The sequence below is a fragment of the Nyctibius grandis genome, chromosome 13 (assembly GCF_013368605.1).
Source record: "Nyctibius grandis isolate bNycGra1 chromosome 13, bNycGra1.pri, whole genome shotgun sequence".
In the NCBI taxonomy this organism is placed as follows: domain Eukaryota; kingdom Metazoa; phylum Chordata; class Aves; order Nyctibiiformes; family Nyctibiidae; genus Nyctibius; species Nyctibius grandis.
The window spans coordinates 18,276,893-18,297,350 of NC_090670.1; the positions used below are offsets into that span (position 1 = coordinate 18,276,893).

At 42.6% G+C, this 20,458-nt stretch overlaps 2 protein-coding genes across 2 annotated transcripts in view; one reads left to right on the forward strand and one right to left on the reverse strand.

Annotated features, from left to right (window-relative positions):
• The window catches only part of COL4A6 (collagen type IV alpha 6 chain), a 130,073-nt gene extending 126,936 nt beyond the window's left edge, over positions 1-3,137 (reverse strand). Inside the window, exons 1-2 of the mRNA XM_068412148.1 lie at positions 3,091-3,137; positions 2,959-3,007 (exon numbers count right to left, since the gene is read on the reverse strand). Coding sequence (XP_068268249.1) covers positions 2,959-3,007; positions 3,091-3,137 — 96 coding nt within the window. The remainder of the gene's footprint in view (positions 1-2,958; positions 3,008-3,090) is intronic.
• Positions 3,138-4,099: 962 nt separating this feature from the next.
• COL4A5 (collagen type IV alpha 5 chain) overlaps positions 4,100-20,458 on the forward strand; it is a 78,666-nt gene continuing 62,307 nt past the window's right edge. Inside the window, exon 1 of the mRNA XM_068411753.1 lies at positions 4,100-4,189. Within this exon, the coding sequence (XP_068267854.1) occupies positions 4,100-4,189 (90 nt within the window). The remainder of the gene's footprint in view (positions 4,190-20,458) is intronic.

A 20,458-nucleotide genomic window follows, 5' to 3' on the forward strand; every position in this document is an offset into this window, starting at 1 on the left:
GGATACTGTAGATGTTCTGCTGAACAAGATACTAAGCATTAGAAAAAGAGGGTATATCTAGTTAATCTGCACATCTATTAGGGAAAAAAAAAACCAAAACACACCACCCCAGAAGAGCTGGAAGAGTTGCAATAGTACATGATGTCCAGACTCATAAAATAAAAACTGACTGAACTCCATCTGAAAGCTCAGCTGCTCCAAGAGAACATGTCTGACAAGAAGTCCTTACAGTAGTTCCTTAGGATATCACATCAAGACTAGCACATATTCCAGGTGTGCTCAACTAGCTGAACAACCGCAGAAAGGAAATAAATGAGGAGTTATCATCTCACCTGTATGGCAGGTGTGCGCTCAGGTGGGCACAGAATGCCTGCTAGGACTAAGATGCAGTTCAGCTGGCTTTGTGAAGAGATGAGAATCCCAAATTTCATTGCAAGAGACTGTCTCTAGACTTTGTGACCATTTTCATCTCATGCTCCACCTCACATTTTGAGAGAACATCCCAGAAACATCACCAAAACTCTATCCTTTCAAAAGTCCCTCTTCTAAAAACTGTATTTTGCCCTGTAGCCTGGAAAAGCCTCAGGGGTGGATGGTGATTAGCCAAGGCCTGCCTCTCTAGCACTGTTCCAGTATTTTGTCTTATTCCCCCCGGCTCTGGACCAACTTTTGTCATTTGTCTTACAGTGTGATGAACATCTTGAAGATAGTACTACATTGTTGTTTAACGCTCACACAGCATCTTGTACTGACACTCCTGGTTCATTATTAATGCAAATTACTGATAATAAAGGATTGAAAACATGAATGAAGCATAGCTTCTGGAGTGACTTCAGCTGAAAGCTGTTAGGGGAAACTCTTAGGTCACTCCCAGCAATTGGTCTACAAACAAGGTAACAATCTCTCTCCAAAGTAACCCCACGTGTAACAACAAGTCATCCACGTTTTCAAGGTTTGGCTCAAGAAAACATAGATTGCACTACAAGACTAATTTTGTACTGCCATTCAAAAGAGATAATAATTTATATCCAGGAAAAATAGGTACAAGCTGAGAAATTAATTCTGATACACTTTCAAATCCTGTTCTTACAGAGGGAGGGATGACTACACCTTGTATCTGAGACCTCTGAGTCAAAGCCATCTTTAATACAACTTTATTCAAGGTGCTGGCCTGACACACCAGCCACTGCCTGCTAGTCATGTCCACAGCAACACTCCTGAAGAACACTCAACAACTTGGTACAATAGTTTAGGATGTTTCTTTTACAGCAGATAAGTTATTGATATGAGATTATTTGAAAGAAAGAGAAGATGAACAAAGGTATAAATCATATCATCTTCAGCAACAAGTGCTTTAACAGCTGACTGTCTCTGTGAATAGTCTTCTAGAAGTTATTATTCCTTATCAACCTGAAGATTTAACCTCATTTTATTGACATTGTACTTCACTATGCTCAGTCACTTCAAATTATATAGCAGAGGAGAGGTGCTTTCCAACAGGTATGAAGCAAAATTGGAGCAAACAATTTAAAAGCTGCTGTCAGTTACAACTGCATCAATCAGGGGTAATTTCACTGACATATGGCATGAATTTATAAAAAAAGGATTGCAAAATGTGGCACATTTGTTTCAAATAGCCTTGAAAATACTGAGTTTATAAAAGTCATTTCCACATAGATTCCACTGGAGCAAGAACACTTGGAAGAACAGTTCTTGGTTTTGTTGAAGAAAAAAAACATGAAAAGAAAAGAAACTCACAGCTTCCCACATTGCCTAATCTTTTAATCTTTGAGAAGATTAGAGCTTGTAACTACCACCTGATCGGGATGATGAAATTCTACTACAGCAATTGATTATCAAAAGTGCAAAGCAGAACCAAGCCTTTCATACTTATAAAAAGTATAAACCCCTCTGCTATTAAAGCCTTTTCAAAAGATTTCTTCTTAGTTGCACCTTAAAATTTCAAACAAAGGAGTAGCAAAAGCAGTAGCAAAACATTGGCTGACAAATCAAGACCCCATGTTTTAACTGGTTTTGTTATTAGTCTGTTAGAAGTTGAATTAAAATAAACATGCTTAAAACATATTATACTAACTGCTTGCATTAATGCATTATTGCATATGTGCTATAAAATCTGGACCACAAAATTATTGTACAATCTTAATTTACATCACAATATAACAAAGAGGTTTTTTTGAACTGCTGTCTGCACATCAGTCGGACACTTAATATAGGCTACAGATTTTCCAAAGGACTCTTTTATTCACTACAGCTGAGTGGGCTAACAATTTCAGCATCCTAGTTGCCAAAAATCTATTACACCACCAAAAAAAAGTTATGAACGTTTTAAAAGCCGGCAATTCCTTACTAATCTATTTAAACATGAATTAGGAACAGCAAGAGAAAATCTGTGTTTATATCACAAAATTGTCAGATTGACAGATCATAAAGTCCTTGCTTCTGTATGCCAACTTGGAATTTAAAACACAGTTACTAATTCATAGTCATGAACCTTGATACAACCCTTAATCCTTTAATTTCTCACATCACTTTTACTTAGTTACGAGGTGATCTGGGTGGGATCCCTTGTGAGCAAGGATCTAAAGGGTTAGCTTTTAACAGAAAGGTTTGAGGAGAGGCTAAAGAAGAACGAAAGGCAATCAGTTGCAAAGAGAAATATTGATCCTTTCAGACAGAGAAAGCTGTTACACTGAATACAGATGGTCTTTCATTTCACCCCAGCGTACTTTGGCAAAACTAATCAAAGTGGAGCAGACGAGAGGTACAAAGGAACTTCGGAGCAGAGGTGTACGGCGATTTAAAAAAATCCCCATATCTTTCTGAGGGGGGTGGGGAGGTGTCTGCTCTCTGGCCGAAGGATGCCCAAACCCCGACAGGTTTCACTCGGCACATCCACCTCCAGCGAGGCACAGGCGCGGCCGGGACCTGCACACTTACCCCACTCGCCAGCTCCGCGCCCAGGCAGAGGAGCACCAGCACCAGCGCCCTACAAGGGAGGCAAAGGGACAAGAGTCACCCGCGGGGCCGGGGGGCACCGCGGGGAAGGGGCCGCCGCGCCTCGGCACTCACCCTGCGCGCCCCGCGGCCGGCGGGGCAGGGGCGCAGCCGCGGCCCATGCTTCAGGCAGCCCGCAGGGACGGCGGAGAGGACGCAGCCGGGTTACGCGCCGGTGCTCCCGCGGGGGCGCCGGCTCCGCGCCGCCAGAGGAAGAGGAGGGCCCGGCGCCGTCACTCAGGGCGGGCAGGGCCCCTGCGCGGCCGCGGGCCGGGCACGGAGGGGGCCGCCGCCACACACCCCCGCGGTGCGGCCGCTTCGCCGGCTCCTTCCCCCGCTACGACGGAGGGTGCTTCCCCCCGGGGGAGCGCCAGGCTGGCCGCACCGGCGCTACCCGTCCGGGGTCGGCCACCGCTCGCTTCCCGCCGCTCCCCCACGGTGCCCCGGCCCCCTCAGGGCGCCCGCCGCCTTCCGCTCCCCGCGCCGTGCTAGAGCGTGCCCAGGCAGAAAGTTTGCGCTGTCTTCGCTGAGGCGTCGCACCTGAGCGGAGCCGGGCGGGGCGGGACGGAGCCGGGCGCGCCGCGCCGGAGCGCCCCTCACAGCCCCACACCCCGCCGCCCGCCCCTCCTGAGGTGCGACCCGGCACTGCCAACAGCTCCCCCTGCCCTCACACACCGAGGTGCCTCCGCTAGAGAAAATAGTCCGGGGTCCAGCGGCTGCCCGCCCGGTGGAGGTGCGGGGCGGGGAGAGGCAGGCGCCCGCCCTTCGAGCCGACAAAACCCCGGCGCCCAGGAGGAAGGGTGGCGGTGGGGAAACCACAGCCCCCCTCAGAGCGGGGCGGCAGCGCGCCCTGCCCCGCACACCACACGCGCGCACCCTCCTCCGCCGGCCGCCCCCAGTGCGGATGAATACTGTGGGACAAGTAGTCCCGGGAGGACTTGAGCCGGGAGAAGCGGGCGAGTGCGGCAGAGGGGCGGGCGCTGGCGTCGGGGCGGCCGGCGGGAGCCGCCTGGAGGGAGCCGCGCTGCCCCGCCGGGCTATGCCCGCGCCGCAGGGCCGGCCCCGGAGCTCCTGAGCGGGCAGGATGGAGCCGCGGTGGCGGAGCGGCAGCCTGGCTGCCGGCTGCCTGGTGCTGCTGCTGGGGTGCTGGGGGCCGGAGGAAGCGGTGGCGGCGGTGAGTGCGGGGCGCCCTCCCTGTTCTCCTCGGGCGCGGCGGCAGTGCGGAGCCTCGGGGGGAGCTTTCGAGCCCCTTCAAGAGTGGGGTGGCTAAGGGTGGGCTCCGCGGCAGCCGCCGGCCGCGCTGGCGCTGAGGGGCCGCAGCGGGCCTCGGCCCCTGACAGGAGCCGGGCGCGCGGGGGTCGGCGGCGCGAGGCCGGGCCGCGCACGGGAGGGTCGCTCCCCGCTGCCCTCAGGTGCCGGCGCTCCCCTCGGCCCCGTTCCGGGCGGCGCCTCCCTCGGCGCTGCCGGCGTCGGACGGGCTCTCCGCGGTACCCGCCTGCCGCTGGCACGTCTGGGTTCGCCGGCGGCTGCGGGGCGGCAGGCGGGAGCGGGAGTGCGAGGCGGGGGAAGCCCGGGCGAGCTTTGTGTGTGCCCTGAACCCGCTGTTCCTCCAGGACAAAGGAGGAAAAATCCCCCTTGCTTTCCCCCCCAAGGACCTTCGTGAAGAGGTGTCTGAGCTCTTGCCAGTGAGCCTTCACCTGCATCTCCAAGTCACACCTGGACGTGGCAGGGAGTTGGAGGCTTGCGGGCATGGTTTGCCGGAGGACTGCGCCTCACCCTGTGGCTGGGTTTTCCTGAGGATTGTGTTGCTGCTTTCTTAAAACTCAAGTTGAGATGCTAGCGGAGATGGTGGATGTGGGCAGTGTTGCAGAGGGTGCACAGTAGGTGGCCTGGAGAAGAATTTTGTTTTCTCTCTTTGAGAGAGGGATGCTGCCCCAGCTTCCCTGGAGTGGCTGGGCCTTGAAACTGAGAGAAGGGAGAGTGATCACTAGCTTCCCATGTCAAGGTACTTGACCAAGACCTTCAGCTGTTGACAAGTGGTGAAGTTAATTAAAAGGCTCATGCTTTAACATGGATTAATTTCAGACTTTTGCAATTCCTTCCTCTGGCTGTTAACTTTGCAAAGTTTAGTTAGATGGGAAAATGAATCTAGATTTCTGTTGCTTAGAGTTACTCTCTACTTGAAAATTCATGATATGTTACAGTAATAGATGTAGAATACCTTCCTGCTACTCCCTCCCTCCAATTTTGTAGTTAGAGCTGACAAAATCTTATTTGTCTTGAACTCTCCTTTGAAGTGCATTCCTTTACAGTGAAACTTTGTAGACCTTTCATCTGCCCTTCCAAAAAGCAAAGACCAGCCATAATATACTCCCTTCCTCTTCTGCCCCTCCTTCTTACCATGCCCAGGTGTGTACCCAAGTGTAAGTGGTACTAGTGTGCCACTAGTGCTTACTGATTTGGAAAACTGCTTGTCTCTGTGTTGTCTGTAATACTGCTTCTGCTGCTGTTAAGTACAACATCCCTTAATTTTCACCCCCAAAGAAGGATCTGGTCAGTCCCACCTACAGGACTTCACTGTTTCAGCAGGTGGGGGTTGAAGATGGGGAGGTTTGTGTGTAGAAATATGTCCCCTTTCTTTCTTCAGGAAAGTGCCCAAGGAGAGTTTCCTGTGTGCGATTGGTGGGAACCTGTGGGGTCCTGGAAGGGGACTGTGCTGGGCTGACCCTGTAGGCAGTCCTCTGCCTTGGGAGAAATGAAGAAAGGAGAAAAGACAATGGTGGAGTTCCTGGTTCTTAACACCACCTTGTGCTACAGCCTATTGTTTAGGATGAGTCCCTCTGGGGATTTACTATCCCACAGTGAGATAAGATTAACTGAAGACCCATGGGCTAGTGGGGGTGGGGGAGAAGGGAGAGACACCTCTGATCCAACCTACCTAAGTCCCACTGACCTTTTGTCACAAAGATGTAATGGTTTCTCAATGCTTTGGTGTTCTGATGTCCTTGAATATCCCACGATGATAACACTAACTTATGCTGAACCTTACTAATAAGGATCAGCATTTTATTTTTCTCTTTGTTAGAAAGGGGTGAATTAACACTGTAGCAGTATGCTTGATGCACGCTGTATCTTCTGTGAATTTTGTTTTGGGGCCTTGCGTCAGAATCCTTCCCAGGATTAATCTGGTGGGATGAGTTCAAGTCATTCTGGTGTCCATATTAAAATAATATCCGAAATTGTTATTCAGCCTTGTAATACACTTTTCAAATGCAAAAGTCGTACCTTCTTTGCTCTGGTTTGTTGAAATAGTGTATATGGCTACGTGATCTGTTACAAGGTGACAGGATGTAGTTGGGAGCCATCTGCCAATGTGGACATCATAGTGAAACCCCGATGGCTTCCAAAAACAAAAAATCACCAAAACCTCATACTCAAGTAAGGATGAATTTCGTTGTTCAGATTTTATTGCTGGGTTTACATAGCCCATTGTCTAAACTTGGTGAGTAGTATATGGATCATGCTGTGCACTCTTGTGCAAACTCATTTTTGGTGTAGAATGAAGCACGTAACTACTGATAAACAGTGTAAGAAGTAGCTGGGAGCCTGAGAACAGTCTTGCTTTAGAGTGGGAGAATGAATGAGGTGGAAGATGGTGTCATCAGTGCATGAAGTGATTTCAAGTTACACTATGAAAAAAGGTGCTTATTTGTTTGTTGTATGCTTTCATCAGAGAGTATGAGTGCTTATCGTGTATGGTAAGGGACAGTGTTATTGCTTAAGTGCCCTGGTGTTTTTAATATAAATCTACATTTGTGTATATAAGCTAATTAGCTCTTCCTATAAGGAGAATTTTTTTCCCCTCCTAGCAAGTTTACACTTGCACTGTGTTATAGAAAAGTGATTGCAAGTTGTGACTGGGAAATCTATTTAATTAAAGAACATAGATGGACTAGATTCTTGAATTGTGCTGATCTATGAAACTCACTTGAAGTCAGTGACTGTCCCCTGGTTTATGTTGAAAAAAAGTTTCCCTCATAGTTAAGGCCTAGGTTTTTAGAGTGTAGATGGACTTTGTCAGCCCAAAAGTTATTAAAAATGAAGTAGCTTCGGCAGTCTTTTTTTCTTTCCCTGCCATTATAACTTCAGTTTGACTGAAAATGTAGGGATGGAAACAATTGTTTGAATATGGCAAGACGGGCTGTCAAGATGGGTATCACTTGTGTTTAAGAAAGTCATGTATTATTCATCAAAGTTCTCCAAGTTTAGTTGGCATTTCCTTTCAGAGGTTACCGTGTATATAAATGCATGCTACCATGTCATTAATTACAATGAACTCGATTAATATGTTTAATTTGTAAATGATGCTCATCTGTGTTTCTCTTGTTTGTCCTAACTAATTTATCATGGTAGTGGTTGTTATTGTTATTATCTCCAATTTCATAACTGGCTGTGGCTTTTTCTAGTTATGAAAGCTAAGTCTGTAAAAGCAGAAAGAAATGGATGCTGGCTTTTAGGATTCAAAAAGTATTTAATCCTGAAATTCCATGGATATGTCTTGATTAGTCATGCACAAGAGACTCTCAGTTTCATAACATCAAGGCTCAAGCCCTCCCGCTTGCAACTTGTCATTTGCCATGTGTTTTGCTTTTGACCTTTCATGGCTTTTAAAGATATATAGTAAAACTTGTATCTCAAGGTGTGTTCTGGCACATACTAAAATACAAACAAATCAAAGGAATCCTGAATGAAACCTAATATAAGAGCCATTTGGACCATAATAGGATCTCTTGTGGCAATGCGTACAAAATCGTTATGTATCTTCAGCTTTTCCACATGGTAGAAATAGACTGATATAGTTCAGTGGAAACTCCTAGGCTTTAATTTTCCTGGTCATGAATGAATTAATCTACTCACTGAAAGCAATTATCTAAACCACTTACCATTTTTTAAAGTAGAAAGGGAAATTTTCCTAGGACAAAGTGTTACTTAATTTATTTAACAGCAAATGTAAATTTACATAGTGATCTTTTTCTACTACGAATAAGCGATAACGCTTAGTTGCTGTTGGTTTTACTAGAACATGTGGGAACTTTTCTAAATTACAAACCAACTGGAATGAGTAAGAACATCCCAACAAATCTAATATGCATATTTTCTGTCTGGGGCGAAGTGCAGTAAGGGATCTGTCCTACATGTACAGCGAAGATGTATTGTGCCTTTTCACCTTTCATTCACTTAGATTAAAATGCTTCCTTGTCTAATTGCATCGATTGTGTAAACTCTCCACTGATATCACCACATAACAAGATATGTAGATAACACTCAACGTTCTAGGAATAGTATTATGCAAGCGTACTGAATGGAAGCAGCCTCTGCCAGTAATGATAATACCAGCAAAGTGCTTTGAATGAAGACACTTTTTGCTTATCTGTTTCATAAGGCTCTATGGACTCAGTAAAGTTTAAAACCAATGGGGTGCTTTTAAGTTCTTGCTATAGGCGGTGTTTGGCTGTCTGGTGTTGACTGCAGACTTTTCTGTCCTGTAAACCGTTTCTTCTCAAAAATACCTGAAATAAAACTTGTTCAAAAGATACAGTGCTGGTACAGTTTTAAGGATCCTTAGGCAGCATCCTTTACCCTCCTGTGAAAGACTAGTAATGCAATTAAACCTTGTTAAACGTCACTAGTACAGTGCAGCTTCTGAAAAAGGAAATGTACTGAGCATCCTGGTTATGTAATTGCTAAGTGTGTGGTACGTGGAGGGAAAGCTTCAATGTAACATGAAATTATCAGCAGAATAAACATAGCTGAGCTGAAGAGGAAAGGGTCCTGTTATAAAAAAAGAATTCTAATGCTTTTTTTTTTTAAAAAAAATTGCTTTGCAATTGTCTCAAGTCTTTCTTGCAGAGCTTGAGGCTTTCTTGGAGAACTTGTTGTGAGGAGATGCAAGAAACAAAAACTGGGGGATGTGATCTTAATTTTAGGAGAGATGGATATTGGCAATTAGATAATTGCAAAGCGATATTGCAAATGAAACATTTTCGCTTAAACTTGTTAATGCTTTACTCACTCCTTCTAAAAGGCATGCTACTTAAACTGTGATGTATTAATAGGCATATCTTTAGTCTACTTGGAAAAGACTTTGATATAGTGTGACTCTCATTTATGAAACTCTGCTTCTCTGTGGCCGTGATTTGAGTGGGAGGCCGGACTAAATAACCTCCTGAGGCTCCTTCCAGCTTGAATTATCCTATAAGTCTAAAATTATGCAAGAGTACAGTTGTGCTTCTAGGTGTACTTTGCTAGGACAACTTGCATGTCCCGTAGTCAAATTAATCATAATTGTGTAGTTAAATTGTGAGTTGGAAGGTTCATATTTACTTAAATGCTTTTTTTTCGTTGCAGCTAGTCAAGAAGCTCTCTCTTAATTAAGCTCTGAGCACAGCAGCATTTGGAGTTTTAATTTTGTATTCTCCTTTTGTGGAGGGTGTCTTATGCAGTGTGTGTATATGTATTATTCTGTTATAATGTAACAAAAGAAAAATAAATTGTAGTGGTGATATTGATGGTGATGTTTTTTCCACCTGAAGTGTGTGTTTTAGGAGTCAGAAGGAGAGAGAAACTCTAAAGATAGGATTTGGGCTGACTTGAAGGTGATAGCCTTCAAGGCTCTTGGTTATTGCAGCTCTGTTGTTGGATTTCTCCCTGTCTCCTTCACCAGTTTGGAGGGGAAGGAAAATAGTTTAGTCTCATCTGTATTTTGTTTCTTTTACCTAATCTCTACAGAGAATTAAAATGTCAGAACTGAATTTCAATCTTTTCTCTCCTGGCGCTGTAAAAGGCATCTGTGTGCAATGCACTTAAACTAGAACCAAAAGTAAAATAGCTGTTATCTACAAAATTATTATTTTTATTGAGGCATATAGCTAGACCTGCAAAACTGTTCTACTGTAGTCTAATATGACCCCACTGTATGCTAGATAAGCTGTGCTACTGCAGCTCTGCTAAAACCCCTGCTTTCCCTCCTCTTCACTTTCCCTGAGATAAGCAAAGCTCTATTCACTTCCCTGGCTGAAAACAGGCTAGTAAGTCTTTTTGCCACTCTCTGTATCTGTCAGGACTTTCTGCTGAAATATATTAAACATGTTGGAAAGTGGTTTATTCTGGGACTGACTTTAGTCATTACAAATGTGAATCTTAGTTTTAAATCACACCATTAATTTAGAGAAAGATATTTATGCTGTCCTGCTTCCTAGGGAATTTGGATGCTTTTAGAAACCAGACTTGCACAACCCTTAGTTGCACTTGAGGTGACTGAATGTGGTAGACACCCGTTCTCTAGAAGGAACAGAGGGCATGGAGGAAGTCCTTGGTTTGTGTTAAAATAATTCACTGGTATGAAACTGAGACTTTCATCTTTTTCCATCTCTTTCTCTACTGTAATAGTTGCTTCTCTCACCTCCTTGTGTTGTATTTGGAGATGTAGTTATGGTAGATAAGATCACCTTGTTGGCTCTAGTAGAAGAACTTGAAGGCTGACTGTTCCATTTGGGCCTCTTGCACGAGGTTAAGGTAAGACACTGCTGATTGCTTCACAGACTCACTTGAGAGCCATGGCAAATAATCAGCAGAGCTGTATTGGAATGGCTTCATTTAAGATCTTGAGACCATAGAGCAGTTCATGAGAAAGGCAAAGCTTGATAGAGGTCCTCCAGCTCCGAGTGTTTTAGGAACTACTACTGTAAGTAACATAAGTTACAATAACTTCTTAGTACTTTTGTATGGAAAATTAAGCAGAACTACACAGACTTTCCTTTCTAGCTTAATTTTTAGCTTGACTAACTGCCTTTTTGTGTGGTTACTGGGCTAGACAAAAATACAAGAATCTTAATGTGCTAAACATAAAATTGGCTTTATTTGGCAACCATAGTGATAAAGTGAAGCAACTTGCCAACATTTGTACTGAGATAAAGGCTGTGAACTCCAGCTGTGTGGAGTTGGTTTGTTTGATTGTTTTTGATAGACTCCTGTTTCTACTTAAAGTCTTTCAGGAACTTCAGGTACCTTAGAGGATCGGCAGCATTCAGTGGAAGGGCAGAAGCTTGTAGATGGTGTCAGAGATGTTGCATTTTACATTTTATAACCTGAGTTACCCATATGCCATCTATCACTGGTAGTGATAGGCTGGGAAGTCAAACCCTTCTGTTAGTCTTGTAGCACCTTCTCAAATACAAATTAGGTTTCTTATACATAAACACATGCACTGATCATATGCATTGATGTGTTGTATTTAATATAGTAAAGTGCAATTTGGATTGTTCTGTGAACAGGAAGAAATAACTGAGTTTCTCTTGCAACTCAAAACTTAAGAAAAATCCCCGAGCACTTGATAACAATGATGGATTTTGAATGATGTTTCAAGTCATTAGTAAGGTGTTCGGAATAATAGGTTGCCTGGGTTTCATTCTTCTGATCTGGGAAGGCCATCTCTTTATACCCTGTTACTTTGCCTGCTTAAAAGCCCCTGAAACTCTTGTGAAAAGGGTGCTGGTTTTTTGCTTGCCTATGATGCTATTAGGCTGGCAATCTGTTTTCCCTGTTATCAGCTCCTTCATGCTGTTCTTACAGTAGGAGTTTTCTACTTTTCTGTCTTGATCTAGAAAGATGTCGCTTGTGCTTCTCAACTTGTATACTAGTATAAACAGTGTGATGCAAAAATGGTGACTTGGAATCCAGGACTACTTAAAAGACCAATGCCAGATGCATTTTGTTCATTCAGCTGTGGAGTTACAGGTCCTACTATTTCAATATCTACCTGTTGCTAAACAAATTAACTTTATATTAACAAATTTCTGGCAGTATTTCTCATCTCCCGGTGTTGAAAAAAGTTCTGAGTCCATATGCTTCACCTCTATCTTAAACACTGTTTTCTTTGCTGTTTTCCTGGTAGTCATACTCTTGTCCTTTCCCTACTTTTTAAATCAAACTAGGGAAATTAAGAGTGATTATTTTGATGATATATACTGGACTTCTTGGTATTTCTCCAGTACTCTGAAAAATGTCAAAAGTTTACAGTATATTCAGAATAGTTAATTCTAGTACTGTCCATTCTGGTTCCCAGCCTCTGTAACTCCTGCGTTCTGGGTGAAAATATAGCATTAGTTATTAATTACATAAAGCTATCAAGCTTAAGCAACCATTAATTCAATACTTGCATGTAATTATTTTTTTAGCTTCACCTTGTTAGCAATAAAGGCTAATGTTCCTTCGTTAAGGAAGAAATATATTGACAACTTGTGTATAGGAGACTATCTACATCAGTCTGTCTACTAAATACAGCATTGATTCTTCAGAAGCAAACCTTTCTTTTTATGCACTTAAATCCTGCAGGTGTCCAATAGAGAGGAAGAAAATGACCACCCTGGGCAATGAACTGCACTCTTTCTACACCTTGAATTAAAGTAGCAATTATTAAAAACCACAATTAAATGGCTTTACTTAAAGCAATGAAAACTAACGTGGCCTGCAGGCAAGGCTAGGCAAGCCTTTAGCTCCCAGAAAATTTGATTTCCTGACAAGAAATGCCACTGCAAAACAGTGTTTGGGTGAAGGAGCTTATGAACTCAGTTCAAAACCTTTTGAAAATAATCCTTTCTATGAGGCAGTGACTTTTCTTGAGTCAATTTACTTTTGAACCAACCTGTTACACAGAATGACAGCAGAAGCCATTGTTTCTGAAAGGCAAAGTAATTTCTAGCTGTCATTCAGACAATATGAATTGACTTGATCAGAGACAATACTTATTCTGAATTAGTTTAAGAACACTTCTTTTGTATATTGAACCTTAAAGGGCAAAGGTATTCAGAAGAAAAAGGAGACTTCTTCACTGGACTGAAAAATGCAAATTTATATTTGACTTCTCATATCATCTAGTCACTGTGTAGTCAGACATGAGGACAAAACCTTGAGGTTTCTGCAAAACCATTACTTTTTTAAATTCTTAAGTCTTTAAATATTTAAAATAACAATGAAAAAATCTAGAGAAGATGAGAAAAGTTGCAAGGCTCTAATTATTTTTTTTGGTTTGGTAGTCAGCTTAACTTCCAATATTTATTTGTCCTCTTTTAATGGGGAAAGTAGTGCCATGAAAATCTCTAGAAGCCTGTGCCCAGTGTCTGCCCAGGCAAACAGTGAAAACATCGATACAAAAGTTGATATTTGTGTGGGTGGGGTTTTTTATTTTTTTGATTGAAGGGAAAGTGTATATGTAGTGTCATTTAGTTTCTGATCCAGAATGCTTATGGAAACTTCTTGACAATAGAATTGGTGACACTCCTCCACATGTGTGCACACGCACAAAAATCTTGAAAGTATCTTTTCTGTTCTAAAAACTTTCAAACTCTTAAAGCAATAGTAGTAACAAAGTGTTAAAACATCTGTCTAAAGTATGAATTTTTGTATCCTAAGTGAACCTAGAAAATTCCTTAACTTTAGGCTTGAATGAGAAAATGCTTGTTGACAGGTCTAGTCATGCTCAGAAAATGTGTATTTTTAGAACATCAGCATACTGTACCTAAGTGGGAATAATCAAGCAGGTCTCTAAAGAACCTTAAATTGCTAATATTCTACAGAAGTAATTGTGGAGGAACAACACAGCCGGTCTTCTTTTTAAACAGCCAGACTAAGCAAATATGTTTAACATCAATGAGATGACGGATCACTGTGAGTGTGTTGTCCTAAACTTCATTGTAAGCTTTTCAGTGGCTTTTTTTGTCTTGATGGCAGAAAGAAGTATATGTTTAAGTTATGGCAGTGTTTAAGGCCAGATTGGATGAGGCTTTGAGCATTCTATGTTGATAATTTTAGTAGGAGATTATTTAAAATAGCAAGGGAGCCCTTAAGCTTTTTGGTGTTCAGGAGTATACCAGAGACAAACTCTTAAGTTACCAAGCACTAATCCCGAAATTAAATAAATACTGTATTATCACCAGTTACTAGAAGGGTTCAGAGGACAAATACAGAAGGTGGATGTTAAAAGTGTAAACATTAATTTCTGAATGCTAACTGCATTATCATTACAAACTGGTAATGAAGTCTGGAAAAAATATTCTTCAGTCATGCAAGATTTTGCTGCACTTGAACAGCAGTTTTCATTGATCATCATAAATAGAAGAAGCTTGAGTTACTTGCCTCAAAACACTGTCATGCTGTCTCCTGGGAGAAGAAAAGTCCTGTCTAAACCAGTGGATATATTCAAAATGCTGTAATCTTTGGACAAATTTCTCTAGCTTTTTAGTTCCCTGCTTCAGACCAAGCATTTTATTTCACGTTTCACACTGATAACAGATGCTGATCAAATGTTTGATATACTCGATATCTGAAACGTGAGCTGCAGTTGTACCTTGGTAGTTCTTTCAGTAGTGATTCTGTATTCTATTCAGCTTTGCAGAGCTGGAGACTTTTAGTAACTTTACTGTCTTCTCCTATGCTTAACTGGAGAGAGTAAGCATAGAAAACTGTATTGGGTTTGTGTGGCAAGGTTTTGGTAGTGGAGGGGCTACAGGGGTGGCTTCTGTGAGAAGATGCCAGAAGCTTCCCACATGTCCAGTACGGCCAATGCCAACTGGCTCCAAGACAGACCTGCTGCTGGCCAAGGCTGAGCCCATCAGGAACAGTGGTAGTGCCTCTGGGATAACATATTTAAGAAGAGGGAAAATAATTCACTGTGTTACAGCAGCCGAGAGAGAGGAGTGAGAATATGTGAGAGGAACAATCTGCAGACCCCAAGGTCAGTGAAGAAGAAGGGGCAGGACATGCTTCAGGCGCCGGAGCAGAGGTTCCCCTGCAGCCTGTGGTGAAGACCATGGTGAGGCAGGCTGTGCCCCTGCAGCCCATGGAGGTCCACGGTGGAGCAGATACCCACCTGCAGCCCGTGGAGGACCCCATGCCACAGCAGGTGGATATGCCCAAAGGAGGCAGTGACCCTGTGGAGAGAGGAGCCCATGCTGGAGCAGGTTTGCTGGCAGGACTTGTGACCCTGTGGGGGACCCACACTGGAGCAGTTCGTGGAGGGCTGTCTCCTGTGGGAGGGACCTCATACTGTAGCAGGGGAAGAAAGTGAGGAGGAAGGAGCAATGGAGACAATGTGTGATGAACTGACCCCAACCCCCATTCCCTCTGCTGCTCAGGGTGAGGCAGTAGAGAAATCAGGAGTGAAATCAAGCCTGGGAAGAAGGGAGAGGTGGGGGGAAGGTGTTTTTAAGATTTGTTTTTATTTCTCATTATCCTACTCTGACATTTCATTGGCAATACATTAAATTAGTTTCCCTGAGTTGAGTCTGTTTTGCCTGTGATGGTAATTGCTGAGTGATCTCCCTGTCCTTATCTTGACCCATGAGCCTTTCATTATATTTTCTCTTCCCTGTCCAGCTGAGGAGGGGAGTGATAGAGTGGCTAGTTGGGCACCTGGTGCCCAGCCAAAGTTAACCCACTGCAAAACCGTTGTTGGACTTAACTCTCGAATACTTTTATGTAAATGTAGAGAACAAAATTTAAAAGTGCTAAAATTGCAAGCTTGTCATTTATTGTAGAATCATAGAAAAACTTAGACTGGAAGTGTAATCCTCCTGCTCTGGAGGCTAGATTAGGTGACCTCTTGCTCAAAGCACAGCTGTCTTTGAAGTTGTCTATTTGTTCTTCTGACAGTTGCAGACTGAAAGGACATTGCAAGGGTATCTTCTGTTTCAAACCTTGCTTGCTGTAAGAATACAGTTAAAACTTTGTGGAAATGCTCTGTACTGAGTGCTTGTGATTAACCTGCTGGTTACTGCAGGATGCAGAGCATATATCACAGACTTGCAGCAGGTTATTTTCTTGGCGTACATTCAGCTCCAAATAGCACTGGTGGGAGTTGGTATACTCCCTAAAACAGGGTGCCTCAGGGAATACTTTTTCCCTTAGAGAAAGTGATGTTTTGTTTTGGAATGTGTACAAATGCCAGGGGCTGTTTCTTACTCCTGCCAAACTCCAGACTGAACTGCATCTTGAGTTTTAATAATACTTGAGGGCTAGTTCCTATGAATGGATCGCCTCACTTTAATTATTGTGCTAGGGTGTTGGAACCATGTGTGTTCTCTCCTTGCCTACTCCCACTTTTTTAAAATTACAGTATTTTAATGCAATGTTGCAACGGGGACGGCTTACTGACATCCTCAGACCTGGTCAGAGAATCACCTTAATGAGATACTTTAGAATAGCTATTGTTAACTTGCTACTGAGTAACCTCCAGAGAGTGACTGTGAATAAAATCAATTGCTGGAGAAAGCAATACCTAAACTTACATGTTTCAAAGCAAGGAGAAGCTTAATGCTACTGCTGAAGACTTAACTCCCTTCCCTAAACAAATAGTACTCAACTATTTACACAGTATCCATTGAAAGTGACACTTTGCTTGCAAGTTTTAAGTGGATGGTATCCCTCTATTTTTAAAAAGGAATGTGTGGGTTACACATTCTAATTTGTGTCTCTACTAAAGCACTATGTGGTACATTTTTTTATGTACTCATATTTACTGAAATGTTTTTATTGCTGAACCTCTCAGGAGGAATACTCCATTGTGACTGTTTCTTAAAAATATATCTTTTTATGGTCTGCTGGAAGCAGTAGAGACAAAATACAGAAGAAATTGTTCTAAAGGCTTAGACATCAGCTTCTGTTTGAAACAAAAATATAAAGTTTATTTCCTTTCCCTCTGTACCATCTTCCTCTAGCACTGATTAGATTTATTTTGCCTTTCCTACTACTGATACAAGGTTAATACTTCAAAAATCTTGTTGGTTTTTCAATGCTTTTTGTAAAGATCTTATCTGTGGTCCTTTTAGCTGTTTCTTTGGCATGGGTTCAAAATTGTTTAATGTAGCAAGTCTCTGACAAGTGTGACTTAATTCCCAGGGCATGCTTTCTATTTAGTGATGATCAGTGCAAACCAAATGTAATGATTCTTGGGATAATGTAGTGTATAGCCCCTAGATGTAATTTCTCAAGTTTAAGGGAATGAAATCTATTTCTTCTAATCAAGCTTGAGTATCTAATTCCAAGGTCTGTGTGTGCTAGATAGAATGACCTGTTAGCACTAGCCTGCAGCTGTCCCTTCTAGCATTTTAAAGGCAATAAAATACACTTGCACCCCCTTTGTCTTTGCCCCTGTGAAATAGTCTGTGGGGAAATAGGACAATTACTTTGTCTTCATTGCTTTGTTTAACTTGGCCCTCTTCAGTGCCACTTACTTTCTCAACTTTGATTACCAGAGGCTGAAGAGTAGCGCTTTTTATTAATATTGAGCAATACAGGTAAAGTACTGCCCCTAGTGCTATCTTCAGGTAATAAAATGCACACACAGAGTATGCTGATGCTACAGGCATAAACAAATGATAAACCAGCTTTAACTAGAAGAACCTTGGAGCTATGATACTTGGTCCAAGAACTGAAGGAGAATGGAGTTGATAATCACCTCCACCACAAAAAATCCCCCAGACACCCACCAAGCCTTAAGTGAGTTAGGTCTTGTTCTGACAGTTAAGAGGGTGTGTACTTCAGATAACATCTCCATGCGATATCACTGTGCACAGCCTCTATTCTTTTTAGCATGTATACTTACTTAATCTTTAGTATTAATGTAGTGCTTTCAGTAGTTTCAAAATAGACCACAGTGGGGTTGGATTAATCTGAAATACTGTTCTATTTTGTCTCCCCTTTCTTGGAGGAAGAAGTGGATTTCTGTTCTTGTGTGGTCTGCTTCATGCACTTGACACCTGAAGGTGTAGTTGTCAGTGACAAATGACTGACATCCATTAACAGGACTCAGGAATTGATGCTTCCTCTGTTGCATGTTATATGGATGAAGGTGAGGAACGAGACATTTTCTGGGGAATTAGTCTGGAGCCTGTATCTTTATTCCATTTCCTTAACCAGGAAAGGATTAAAAACAGACTGCCAGAATGAGTGGTGTTGTGACTGTATAATACTTGGCTTGCAAGCGTATCTGAGGCTTACAAGCCTAGCTGATGGTGAGGTCTAGGTTTGTGTTACATTTGGACATGGTTATAGAAAGTGGCAACATCTAACACCTGTCATTTGGGAAAGGTCCTAAATGACTAGTAAATCTTAACCTGTAATGAGTACCATATGGCATTTCTTATTTGCAGCTGGAAAAAATCAGGAAGCCTCAAGAGGCTGGTGATTAGAGACTTGTGTGTAAAATTCAAATAAAACTGAGACTTCCTGAAAGCAAAGTGGCTTACTGTATACTGCCACTGACTGAATGTCAGGTACTTAATGCTTGTGTCTCAGTGCTAGTGGTAGTTGCAGAAATGTGTAACAGGACAGGCAAAGATGGAGGCATGCTTAAAACAAACCATTCCTCTAATTTGCTGTGTACTTGTTTAAGGAGTTCAGTTATGGTCTGTATAAAAGCTAGAAGATGGCTTGCATTCGGAGTTTGGCATTTAGAACTGAAATGAGCAGTAGTGAAGCCTACAGAGGTGGCATAAAACTTGTCCATCCTCAAAGCCTCCCATTCCAAAGCTACCCAGAGTTACTTTGTTTAGGGTGTTTTTCTGTTAATACTGTCTATTTAGAGGTTCATGCAGGTGCTGCATTGCCTGCTGAAGAGGGAAATGTGGTATTTGGCATCTGTCAGTTCATGACCTTGGAGGCAAAGTGGGCTAGAAGACCACCTGGTAGTTTACATTCTGTTTTTAGTGCTCTTTGCTTGCAGTGTTTACCAGGTGTACTTGCCAAATCTAAACATAGATCCTTTTTAAGATGCTGCCTCTGGATGGCAGCATAAAGGTAGTACTTAACCCGAGTTGCTATTAAGGAAATTTTTGCAAATTCATACAGCATGATGTGGAGCTGTTTGGAAATTTGTGTTCATTAGGACAGGAGTAAAAGTACTGGGCTTCTCAAGTCTCTTCAGTTTTAGCTTTGAAGTGCTTGTGAGAAGGGCAGTGGAGATTGATATGATTATTTTGCTTTCTGTGTGTCCCACCCAGTAGAACGTACTAGCCTGAAGCCCATCCTTTGTCTTGTAAGACTCACTAAGAGTTTCAGAAGTAGTGAGAACTGTCCATGTCCTTTTCCTGGCCTACAGTTGAGTGCAAGGCTGGCAGCACTTGTTAAAGCAGAGTGGCAACAATCGTTTTCAAAGATGGAAGGCTTTGTAGAAAATGAGAATGAGCTACTGTGGGTTGCAAGGGCTAACTCTGTTCATTGTACTGCCTGCTTAAAGTTTCTTCATGTCCTGAAGAGTTCTCAGTCTTCCCCCTTTTAAAGCCAAGTATGGAGAAAGGGAGCAACATCTGGGATAGCGGGGAAGCTGACTGAATGCCTGGCTGGGCTCTTGCACTTTCTCTCCTCTTCACTTCAGGTATCAGATACAGAAAGATTCTGTCAGGCTGCAATACATCCTGTTGGGGGGGATAACTTCTGTGTGTATTTGCTTGTTGCTTTTACCTTAGCTGTTAAAAAAGGGAGGTGGGAACCCTTAACTTCTGGGAGGTTAAAAACTGTTTCTGTGTAAGCTTCTTCCTGCTGACTTGCAGCCTCTGTGGGGCTTGCTAGGGATGAGTCCTTCCGACTTTTTTTTTCTGTTTCTAGAAACTCTGATCAGCAGTTCAGGCATTTGAATAGCCTGCCCTTCTGCTCCCCTTGTTTGCCAACTGAGTCTCTTGTGCAGCAGTAGCAGCTGCTGCATGGCAGGTCATGCAACCTGCCAAAATCTGTAGGTGAGTGCTTCTATAGATCTTGTCTCTGAACCTTTCTTAGGAGCTTCCAGGAAAAGAGAGAGAAATTGTTCCCTGTGTTGCTCACAGGTGTACAGGGAGAAATCTTTATGGGCAAATAGTTTGGGGATGATTGAAAGTTAACCTTTTGGGCATTAATTTGGTAAAGAGGCTCCTGAGTCCAAAAGTTGTATGTGATTAGGCTATGTCAAGTGGTCTAAGGAAAGATCTATTGCTGCAAATATTGCTTTTATTTAGAGAACTGTGTGTTAAAAAGCTATAATTAGTTCAGTTTAACACAGTAAAATTCCATATCATTTAGTACAAAGTACAGGCAGAAAAAAAATCAATCTTTAGAAGAGAGCTCACCTCTGTTTCTTGTGACACAATATCTTTAACATAGACATACTTGCTTAAAGTTTTGTATATTCTGAAGGGAGTTAAGCCAAGGTTCTCTTGCTTATGTTTTTGCTTTTTTAAAAAAAGAAGCCCTTTAGTTCCAACCAAATCATAGTAACTGTATTCTAAGAGAGAATGTATTGATCCATAAATTTTTCTGTATAATCACAACCTTCATTTGGGGTGTGGTGACTAGATTTAGTGGATCTCTTACAGTTATGTTTCATGTTATTACTATAATATAAGCTATTGAGGTGTCT